A 12,168-nucleotide genomic window follows, 5' to 3' on the forward strand; every position below is an offset into this window, starting at 1 on the left:
TGCCTGCCTTCCTGATCACCCCTAACCACTCTGCCTGCCTGCTTCATTGCCCCTACCCCCTCTGCCTGCCTGCCTGTTTACCCCTAACCATTCACCTGCCTGCCTGTTCACCCCTAACTACTCTTCTGCCTGCCTGATCTCTCCTAACCACTCACCTGCTTGCCTCATCACCCCTAACCACTCTGCCTGCCTGCCTGATTGCCCCTAACTGCTCGCCTGCCTGCCTTATCACCCCTAACTGCCTCTGCCTTGGCCCCTGCCACTGCGGCTTCATCCAGAAGGACGTCCGGAATGACGTCCAGATGGTTGTTCGGCTGTCTGGTCTAATTAGCATATTACACATTTATTATTATAGTGGGCTTTACAAACATTATAGAAATCAATCTTTATTCACAATTATGTAAATTATTTCCCAATCCATTGCTATTTTTTCATTAATTTTGTCATTATTTTAATATCATCAACTTTGTAGTTCTTTTTTGTTATGCTTTTTATATATTACTGTATACTATAAGCCAGAATTAAATTTATATATTACTGTAAGCCAGGATAAAAAGATATCAAAACACATGACTCTGTAGATCTGATATGATGAAAGTCTGTTTTCTACCAGCTTTTTTCTGACATGTTCCTGTGCATTTAATCTATCTGTACGTACTTTTAGTAGATGAAATACCTTTGAATCTAATCATGGGTCAGCCATCCTTGTTCTCTGTGAGGTGCCCTCCCACCCTGACACAAAGACACTGACTGTCATGTGTCTCTATCATGTAGAGCTAAGTGTGCCCCCTGCTCACTCTGGGGTCCAACAGATCTATTTCTTTTGAGCATCTGCTATTCCCACCTGGTTTAGATTTTGTCATGGCTGTATGTCCAACACCTGGTAATGCTGGATCTACTTCTCCATTCTTCCTTTTGTGTTATATGTTCCCATCTTACATTTCTTTAATATAATCTTTAGAATCGGGTTGAGAATCAGGTTGATTCTTGCCTATTGAAATCTTTTATTAATCTATATATATAAAAAGCCAGCAACCAAAACACCATAACAACCTCTGTCAGGAGGAGGAGATGGCAAGAGGTTGGCCAGCCGGCCCGCCCTGATCGGGGCCTGGTCAGGGCAGGGCTGATCGGAGGTGCAGCTGAATCACAAAAGAAAACACTTTCAAAAGAATTTATACCCATAGGAAGTTGCATAGAACACAGAAAGATGTCAAAACACATGACTCTCATGGCCTTTGAGCCAACACCTTGAGCCGATTCCTTTGCGGTAACTAGGGACATGTTGAAAACCACAAAAACTGCTTCAATTAATGGAGAACTAGATAGTGCAAACCAGAACACTGCATCTGCCCCAAAAAGTGGGCACCAGTGCCTCGCCTTGTCCCAAGGTTGGGCAAGTTTATCTCAATGTAGGAAGTTGGTTCTCAACATCCTTCACAGATGGAAGTCCCCACCCCTAGACATGAGTGCAAGGGTACACACACACACACACACACACACACACACACACACACTTGACATACACCCCAGACCTGAAGAGAGGTCACAGACACTACCCAAATGAGCCTCAGAGATGATAGGCATGATCTTTTCAATCTTAGTTCTTAAAAACTGGGCCAGACAGGTCATCTTCTTAGGCACCTTCTTTTTCCTGGTGGGTGACAGGCATGATCTTTTCAACCTTAGTTCTTAAAAACTGGGCCAGACCCTCCATCACAGGTCATCTTCTTAGGCACCTTCTTTTTCCTGGTGGCGGAGCTTGTGGGCACATTCTCTGGACCAAGGGCATCTGAGGGCTCTTCCATGTGACCACAGTCAAAAAGACATCCACACAGAAACTTCAGGTTCTCCCTCGGGAGACTGTGCTCACCTAAACAATGCCTCGCTCTTACTGGGTGGCCTCTGCCATTTGGCCAGCAGCCTTTTCTAAACAGAACATTTGCATTGACTCCAATCCCACTGGATAGCAGGGCCTGTTTTAGCCTCATTAGAGAGAAATGTTCTGTAAGGGAAAAGCAGGACTCATGACACGTGATGGAAAGGCATCTATGTTATATTAAATTCACACCGAAAGACACATTCAAGGGAAGTGCAAGAATGTGCCAAAAGTAGAATCAGAGAGATGCCGTGTGAATCTGCCTCTCCTAGCTGCATGATCTTGGAATAATTAAATAAACATTTAAATCCCATTTATAAAAGAGGATGAGGATATCATTCAAAATTGATGTGAGGGTTAAATTAAATCATTGATAGAAACTCCCTCTGCGCTATTCCTGTCTGAGAGGACAAAGGAAAACAATTCGTTATATGGGTTCAAAGGATGCACTGCTCCATCCGTAAGCACAGCCCTCTGTGCCCTCCAGGACTTCTCCCCTCGCAGAGGTGACAGTGGGAATATTTACAACAGAGGTAGGTCCTCAGCCTTTTGGGTCATAGATCTCTGAGAAAATTTAAAGAATGTGAAGAGCCGCTTTTTCCCAAAGAACTACACAATCAACATTCCAGGCGCAGACGTCGATGGACACCTTGAAGCGCATCCATGGGCTGCTCCGTGGAGCCCAGGCTAAGCCCGCGGGCCTTGAGCAGTCCCACCAGCATGCCCACCTTCCAGCAGCAGGAAAGGATGAGTGACGGTGACAAGACTCAGCCTAATTACATCCTAAGCCATTGTCCACAGCTGAGGGCTACTCAGTCCATCCCAGACCCTGACAGTCTTTCCATAAACCAGGACTTCTCCCCACCCCACTCCACACCTCACGTTAGGGCATAAGTCTGACTGCCAGTTCCTTTGTCTACATGGGGAAATCCAACAGGATTGAATGTATTCATAAGGCTGCATCATCTCGCTGATGCTTCTTCCTCCTTTTTGATTTATAATAAAAACTAGAGGCCCGGTGCACAAAAATTACTAATGTTTCTTCCTCCTTTTTGATTTATAATAAAAATAGCTAACACCTTTTAAGCCCTTACTACATGCCAGGCAGTGTGCCAAATGCCTGGCTCGGATTGTCCCCTGACTCTTACAATGAGAGCATGAGGTGGGATTTGTTATCCCCATTTGGCAATCGGTAGCTGAGTCTTGGATGGTTGAAGAGCCATTTTGCTGCAAGTCACCCGCTCGTGAGGGTGGAGCTAGGTTCAGAGCCTGAGCTGCTCACCTTGAAGCCCCGCTCTCACCTCTCTGTGCTCCACAGCCTCCCTCCAGGGCCCGGAGAGCTCCTGGGCATTTCACACGCCCAGCACTCGTGGTGCCTCCTGAGTCCTCAAAGCACTGCTGGCTCTTCCCGTAGCCCCAGCCCTGAGGAGCTCTCTCCACAAGACTGCCCTCCACAGGGCAGCCGCTCCCTGCTTGCTCCACACTCTGTGAATCTATGTTTCATTCCCACAGTTGTCAGCTGTCCGACTTCCCCATAAATGGCATGTGCGGTCTTCAAAGCTTCCATGTCATCCCCTCTGTTCACTTGTTTTCTATTTCAGGGAAGAACAAACCCTCTTGTCATGTTTGAATTTCCAATACCCACCCACGTGATCAGCTTACCTGCCACCGTCCTCTAAGCGTCCAGTACCATCGTTTGTGCTGAGAGTGTGCTGGGCCCCGAGGATGAGCGTGAATGGGTGTGTTTCAATTACAGCCCAAATCCGGGAGCCAGTGCCCCAGCACGTCTCAGTGCACCCTGAGAGTGTGCTCATGTGGAAGTTTCTTGAACACTCAGCATTCTTTTAAGACTGGAACTACATATGTGGAGGCACTTTAACAGCTGGAAGGTGTTTTAGCAGCTGTCAAGATGTCAACCCGCTCTACTCCCAGTCTCACATTGTCCTTCCTCCTCCTGTGACCTCAACAGCACTATCGGACCCCAGCCTGGTGACCCAGTCCCAGCTTCTAGTGGCTTTCTTGATCAAGAAGGAGCTTGCTGTGCTGAGCCATGGTGGCTCAACAAGAAGGGCCACATTACATGAGACCAAGACTTGCTTTCTGAAAATTTCAATACCGAACCCAGAGGTAGGCAGGAGCCGAGGAAGCAGGAGCCAGCACTTCACAGGCAGCGCACCAGCGAGCGCGAGGCGGCAGGGTAGCACTGAATCGTCCTGCGCGGAGTAGGAGCCTGGGGGGCACTGGGACTCTGTTACTTACTCACTGTAAGGTGCTGGGAACGTCCCCAGTGTGTCCTCTGTAAAATGTGAACAACAATAACCTTTTCCTTTGGGTGGTTGTCGTGGACATGGACCATGGTAGGTGCTCAGTGAAAACGCCTGCATGGTGACATGTGACCAGAGGGGCGGTGGTGGGAGCACGGTGCTGCCCACAGGCCATCAGGCAGCCAGAGTGGCTGAAACAGTGAGCCACATGGGAGAACTCTCGGTCCAGCCCCATCTGCCCAAAGTGATACCCCCCTGAGGGCGCCATCACCTGGATCTGTGAGCTCCTCTTCGTCCTCCCATTCGCTCTATCAGGGGACTCTTCCGGGGGCAAGGACTCTGAGAGCACCCCAAGAACAGAACTGCGGCAAGGGAAGCTCCCTGAATTCGCCTCCAAACATTCCCCACAGGCAGCCAGCCTCCGGACGCACAGCGGATGGGAAAATTCACTTCTTCCTCTGTGGAGGGAGAAGGGACTTCAGGTGGATGGCACGTGTCAGCTACCGCACCATCCAGTTCAGGACTAGAAAACAGAAACCCAGTGTCTTCCGGCATCGATCAGAGATGCCTCTCCCCGTCTTCCTTTGCTTTTTAGGATTCTCATCATGGCACATCACAGGAAAGCCAGCCAGGGTTCAAACAGTCCTTGCCAGAAGCTGCTCTGGGGCCATGAGGTAAACTGAGTAAGGCATGACCCCTGGAGGAGCCCCCAATTTAATGGGAATAGTGAGCAGGAAATGTCACAATGCAGGTAATGAGTGCTATGGTAGAGGCAGCACAAAGCATTATGGGTGCAGGGGAAGCCCCTGACCAAGCCCAGGAGACCATGGGGAATTGCTAAAGGGCAAAGCATTGAAAGTAGAGCTATGACCCAGTTCCAGGAATAACTCTTCACATGGGAGTCAGTCAGATCTCGGGCAAGTTTATTAACTCCTCTGGAACCTCAGTTTTCTCATCTGAAAAATGGGAAGATCAAGCAACGTATAGGATGTTGGAATGCTTACATTAAATAATTTTGATACAGCCCTCCATGGTTCCTGCTACAAAACAAGGTCTCGGAAAGTAGGAGATGCTGTTACTACATTGACTGTAAGTATTACTTCAACAGAGGAATTCGATGGAAAAGGAGAAAGCAGGGGGTTGGGTGCAACTCGAACAGGTGACCTGCAAAGCACTTTGTGCTAATATCAGGTCCTTTCCTGAGCATGAAGAGGTGGTCGTTGAGAGGCAGCCACAAGGACATTTCCTCCTTGTGCGACACAGGAGGCAGATGAATGCTGGGACAGTGTCTGGCAGCAAAGACACAGACACACAGTGAAAGAGCAGCTCCTAGAGGCTGCCCGAGGCAGCACGCATGCTGTTCATTGCAAAGAGCAGCCCCTGCAGCCGGCAGAGCATTTTGCACATGCAGAGAAGGTGCTCAGAAAGTGTCTGTCAAAGGTCTGGTGAGGAATGATGAGTAGGAGAATCTAAAACAATGCACCCAGATCTAGTTTTTCACTAAATACACACGTCTTTGTTCATCAGCCTCCTCCCTGACCCCCAAACCAATGGGCTGGCTTTGTTACATTATGGGGTGTGAGGTCTCCTGCCCTTAAAATCAGCTCTGGCACCTCCCAGCAGCTACAAGCCCCAGACTACCACAGGGCGCCTTCCTCCCCAGCAGAGTCGAGTGTCTGCTCCAACCTCAGTTTTGCGGTCAAGAGAGCTCACTTTTGTTCGTGAGAGCCGCAGGGTGCGTGTAAATGTGCACTTCGTGTAGATATACACTCATTCCTGTGTATATAAGGAGACTGTGCAACAGACTAAAGAGGAACATTCATTTAAAAGGAAACTATTTAAAAATCACTCAGCACTTCAAGGGAAAATTGGTTTTAAACCTTAAGATACTTGGCTGGATTGTATAGAATATGTGGTTTCTTAATTGTATAGAAATTGTGCTGAAAACCATGGAGGTTTGTTAAAGAACGGGAAAGCCAGCCTGTTGCCCAGCATCCCCCCCCCCCGCAGCAGCAGTGCTCTGCGGACATGTCCATCAGCCACAGCAGTGAGGGACTGTCCACTGCCGCCACCACACTGTGCCCACCTTTCTAACAAACCGCTTGCTCTCCTGCTTTGATTTGGGGCTCAGCTACGGGCCCCGCCTGAAGAGAGAGCCAGGGAGGCATCAGCCTGGAAGGCAAGGGCAAGAGGCCCAAGTGTCCAGAGACGGCATGGTGGCCCCCAAGGTGAAAAGCCCTGGCCATCATCCCATACAAGTCAGGGAGCGGCTGCCTTTCCTCCTGCCCTTCCTCACCCCGCAGGCTGCCCTGGAGCTGTGGCCTGGAGTTTGATTATGGGTGTGGGGAACGGTGAGCAAGGGGCCTGTGAGAGCCCCAAGGCACAGCCCACTTCATGGAAGGGCAGGACCTGGAGACTTGGGGAGTGAATAAGGATGGTGGCATCGCTGCAGAGCAAGGCCAGATGTCTGGGCAGGTGACCAGCGGGTGAAGAGGCAGAGTCCTTCATCAGGGCTCGCAGCCAGCTCAGGGCGCCCGGGATAATGCAGCAGGACTCCCACCGGGAGCCTGAGGGGCCCAAGGTCCCAGAGCTCTCTGCTGACCTCCAGGTACAGTCAATGACCTAGTCCTAGTTACTCCCGCCCTCCCCACCCCCCACCCCCCAAGCTGTCTGACAAAGAAGCCTTTTATAGACACATCCTAGAGGAGGACCGGGAGACCCCGGGTGAGCTCCCAGCCCCACCATCCTCCCCACACGAGCTGGCAGGGCCCTAGAACCCAAATGCAGCCCCTCCTCGGAGCTGCTTCCAAGGAGGCATCCCGCCAGACTCCAAGCCAGTGCAGTCGCTGTGAGGCGTTTGCTTGTAGAGGGTGTGTGCTTCCCTGAACAGGCTCCTGAGACACTCATCACTGAAGTCACGTCCCCTTCCAGGAAGACCATTCAGATGAGCAGACGGCATCTCTAGGCTGCAATACCACGGTTTTGTAACCACCCTAATCGCTGTGGTTAAACTCACAGCCAAGCTCAGGTCCTGTGTCTTTCTGTGAGGCTGAGCCTTCTCCAGTTCTCCAGGGACAGGCCCCACCGACGTCCTGTCAGCCCTGGTTAGTGCGGGGAGCTCAGGGCCAACTCCCACGAGTCCGGGATTTGCATGGTCTCTAGGACGGCTAGTGGAAAAGGCAGTGGCCTGCTGGGCTTGAAGCTCAAACGATGATCGTGAGCTGGAGATCGGGATTTGGGAGTTGTCACAGTGTGTATCAGGGCGAGCGGGTGGTAGGGGTGGTCCCCTGGGAGCCTGTATGGGAAAGAACCTGCTGAAGGCAGCGCCAGGCCCAGCCTACTGAGGGCTCTGCTCCGCTGTTAGGCCATCCTGTCTCTAGCCAGGCACCTGCCGCACTGGCTCCCCTCAGCTCACAGGGTCCCCTGAGCCCTCCCATCTGACCAACAGCCCTCACCTGGCAGCCTCATTCGAGGCTCAGCCAGCTGCTCTGATGATGTACCTGGCAGGACAGCTGCAGTGTTAGACCCTTCACCTCCTTATTACTCCAGGGACAGAGTGCTCCCTCCCAGAGGCCAGGCCCTCACTCCGTTTATTTCAAGGCCTCGGCCTCACTTTACATTCTTTTTAAAAATATATATTTTATTGATTTTTTACAGAGAAGAAGGGAGAGAGATAGAGTTAGAAAAATCGATGAGAGAGAAACATCAATCAGCTGCCTCCTGCACACCCCCCACTGGGTATGTCCCCTCAACCAAACCATATGCCCTTGACCGGAATCAAACCTGGGACCCTTCAGTCCACAGGCCGACGCTCAATCCACTGAGCCAAACCAGTTAGGGCACTCACTTTACATTCTTAAGTGACTCTGAAGCCTTCCATCACCTCTTCCACTAAGTGATGGCTGCTGAAGCTGCATGTTTCAATTCCATGAACTTAAATATATGTGCTGGGGGGTTGGAGGAAGAGAGAGAGGGAGAGAGAGAGAGAACTAAACATTCTGCAGTGACAACTTCCGACTCAGTGAGAGTCAGCCCTGAAGGGAGCGTGGGTGCAAAGTGCACCTGCCGCACCTTCATCCCGACAAGCCAGCACTCGCAGATCGCATTCTACAGAGCCCACAGCGTGTCACCACACCTCATCTGAGGCTCAACCGGAGAAACCCTGACCTGCTCTGACACCATTGGGTGCGTCGCATCTTCCACAGTGACGCGCAGGGGTAACATGGCTTGGTGTGATTTCCACCGTGTTCCTAACTTTGGAAACATGATGATAAAGTGGGTCACCTCAAGAAGGAACGAATCCTGCACCCCTGGCGATATTTAAGCAAAAGCAAGTCCCCTCCTTCAGGGACGTCCAGGGCAGATTCCAGCATGGGCTAGGAGTTGGACTCGATCGTTTTTATACTGAAAACCCACGAGCTTCTGTGAGTCAATGAATGGGACAGTGACCACCTATACTAATAATTAGAAAAAAAAGTAGTAATATTAACTGATAACCATGTTAGATGAAAGGCACGTGGCCAAACTCCAGGCTTGCACCTAAATCCAGAGTCTCTTTTTAATCCAGCTCTCAGGGTCTCATCACCCCGAACTGGCTGGAAGTAACACCGTTAAAACCCAAGAGAGGCCCCACGTATAGGGAAGTACATACAGTTCCTTGTATGTTTCCTATAAGATCATATCAATGGTTCTTAGATTAATCTCTGTACATTTCTTTGATCATTTAGGCAAATATTCCAGTTACAGCCTAGAATACACTTGTGTTTGTGCATTTTCAGACAATGAAAAGAATGCCACTGATGAATGTGCTTACCCACTTCTTCTGCTTTTCAGACTCGTTAGTTTTTGTTTGTCTGGCACAGAATTCTCTAAAAAATGTGTCTGAATACTTTCAGGGAACATATGCCTGGCTCCCGTTGGTCACAAATCTCACCTGCCTAATGCAGGACGTCAGCTACCTCATACTTCAGGTCACCTACCAGTCCCTACAGATCTGCCCTTGTCAGTCTTCTAATATGATCAATAAAATCAAGCCATGTAATCTCAGTGGGTTTGCATGGTTCCAACAAAAACCATCCTTCCTCATTACTGTCTGTGCACATGCTTCTCTCTCACATACGCCTAGGCACAGTACTCCACCCTTTCTCAGTATTTGTACTGTCTCTCTGCCCATAAGAGGTCTCCGTGGACCTCGGGTATCTGTAATAAATACTGTCAAACTGAATCCAATAGTATGTTATCCATCAGGCCAGGACCAGGACTGAAACCTGGAGTGGAAGGGCACAAAAATAAAACTAAGTTTAAAAGGGCTATTAAAATGAATGTTTCAGTCCAGATTGAAAATGTAGATCTGCTTTCTTAAGAAACGTTGATTGTGAAGCATCGTATTAGCATAGGAATGATGATGCACATAGGGGGGAATTCCTATAGGGGGGAACTCTTTACCTCAGTGCTTCGGAGGCCACAGAGAGGCGGGACAGAGCTGTGAGCTGCAAAGAGCCCCAGGCCTGCCATCTCTAGCCCCCAGGGTACCACTGGGTGAGGCTGGCTTTCCCGAAAGCTCCCACGCTGTGGTTACAGCGGCTCCAGATCTTGTGCTTCTCTGGATTTTTCCTCCCCTCCAAATGCCAAGGGCATGCTGGGCCTAGTTGGCGTCTGAGCAGTTATTGGCTGCTCGGTTGGAATTTCTAGCAATGAAGGGCATACAGCTTACTAATTATCTGCAAATGTGGTGAGTCTCTATTCTCTAAATTGCTTCTCATCTTCCAGCCACCTTGAATCTCTGCTCTTCAAGTGAGTACCTGTACGCACTATTTCTGGGCCTTCTTTCTTGCATCCCCACTAACCAGGTTTCTGTCCCCATTATTCAGGTCCCACCTGAAATTGCTCTAATCAGGGTCTCTGTTGAACTACCTCTTTCTATAGCTAAAGTACAACTCTCTGTCCTCATCTCATTCTACTGCTCAGCAATAGTCAACATAATTGGCCCCTCATTCATTTACTCTAGTTAAATGTCAAGTTGACCCTGAACTCTATTCTTACCTGGCTTTCCTACCACCTTCCAGGCCACCTCCTCTCAGTCCCATTTGCTGTCTCATTTCTTTGAACCGGACCTCTCACTGATGGAGTGGCCCATGGCCTACTTTCCAGCCCTTTTCTTGACTTTTTCTATATCTTTTCGAAGGTGGTATCATCCATGTCATGGCTTTAAATGGCACTGTTTGCTGAGAATTCCCAAATCCACTTTTTCCAGCCCTGACCTCATGCCAATTCTCCACAAATAACTACCTAATAGACAGGTCCACTTGGCTGTTCCATAGACCTTTCCCTTTAGTGCTATCAACAACTATTGCTGCTTCTCATGTAAACTGCTCCATCTGAGCACCCCTGTCTTGGAAAGTGTGCACCATTCATCCAGTTTCTCAAGCCAAACTTTGTTTTCTTTCCTCATACCGAGATCTAATGGAAAAGCAATCCTTTTCCAAACCTCACTACTTCTTACCAACTATTCGGCTTCAACCTGAGTCCAAGCCACAGTAATATCTTCCCTGAATGACTGCTGGCTTACCTCCTGCAGTCCATTCCCACCAGCAACCTGAGGGGTCTTCCTAGAGCACAGACCAGATGAGGCTAGGCTCCTGCTGAACCCTCATCCTCGCACCACCCCCTCCAGTGGTGTCCATTGCAGACAGTGTAGACTCAGTGCATTTCCAAAACCCAACGGCCTCTACACGTCTCCTTGTGTTCTCCCCTTCATTATCTCCAGTCCAGACACGAACTGTTACCTTTTGTCCCTCAAACATCCAGGTCATTCCTGTCCCAGAGCCTTTGCACTTGGTATTCTTTCTGCCTGGAATAACCTTACTCAAAATGTTTGTACAGCTGCCTCTTTTCATAATTACTTTATTCTAGCTATGAATTCAATGCTCCCTTTCTTGATCTTCAATTTGACCTCTGGAGTCACACAAATGAATTAAAATTCCTCTCCACGTGGCCCCAGGCAGGAGAAAGAAAGCATGCCCCACCATACCTTACCCCAAGCCATCCCTCCACGCTCTGCTGGGTTCTCCTGGGGGGAACTATTCTCAAGGACAGAAAGACAACTTTTCCCCTGGCACTTCCTAGGTATCTCAACAAAAGCCCATGATACAAACCCCCTCGGCCTGACCTTTGTGTGTGCAAAACTTGATCCTCTCTCACCTGTCGTAAATGTTTCCTTCCACGTCCTGCGTGGTTCAGGGTTCAATATCTGGAAGAGGAGCCACACACAAATGAAATAGAAAAGACAAGAGATAATTTGGAAATATTGGGGGACCAGGCGGGTAAGTCCAACTCAAGAGGAAGGACTTCCACCCGTGCTCAGTCCGCACCGACCTTTTATAGTCTGAGGTAAACAGTATTGTTTTTCTTCATGGCTGGAGCATTCCTGAGAATTCCTCTCTGTTGCAGGAATCCACATGGTCTTGAAGTTGTTTTGTTGTTTTCTACAAACCTATTCTCCACCGAAGGTTAATAAAGGGAATTTTACTTGGGGTCCTTTTTATATTTGTCCAAATGATTTTCGTTTGGCTTATTTTGACACCATGTATGTTTTTCATGGATGTCTTGCTGTTAGCATTACAAATGAAAAAAAAAATGTTTCCCAGATGTAAATTAGTTACAGGATATTTTTCCTTACATGGTATTTTTCCACTATCCCCCCTTTTTTTATTTAATTATTAGGAGACTTTTGGAAAAATTTTTATAATGCAGTCTAGATAACTTTAAATTTTTAATTTTTTGCACAAAAATATGACTGCTTTAAGTTCATTGCATGTTAAGCAATCTTACCATGAAATGAAAATTTTGGTTAATACTACTTATTTCAATTAAACTCGTTACTGTCAAATTTAATACTCTAACAACAATCTTAGTTTACACTGTAAATATTAATGGAAAGGATTATTTTGCATCCTTGAGAAGGCCCTGAGCATTCCTGGTGTTAGGCTGGATTTAGATATAGGGTAGCTGCTGTCAGCCAAGTCT

At 48.5% G+C, this 12,168-nt stretch overlaps 1 protein-coding gene across 1 annotated transcript in view; it reads right to left on the minus strand.

Annotated features, from left to right (window-relative positions):
- Positions 1–2,496: 2,496 nt before the first annotated feature.
- Positions 2,497–12,168, minus strand: part of FRMPD2 (FERM and PDZ domain containing 2) — an 87,711-nt gene continuing 78,039 nt past the window's right edge. Inside the window, 1 exon segment of the mRNA XM_014535675.1 lies at positions 2,497–2,607. Coding sequence (XP_014391161.1) covers positions 2,497–2,607 — 111 coding nt within the window.

Source organism: Myotis brandtii, unplaced genomic scaffold (genome assembly GCF_000412655.1).
Source record: "Myotis brandtii unplaced genomic scaffold, ASM41265v1 scaffold148, whole genome shotgun sequence".
NCBI classification, from domain to species: domain Eukaryota; kingdom Metazoa; phylum Chordata; class Mammalia; order Chiroptera; family Vespertilionidae; genus Myotis; species Myotis brandtii.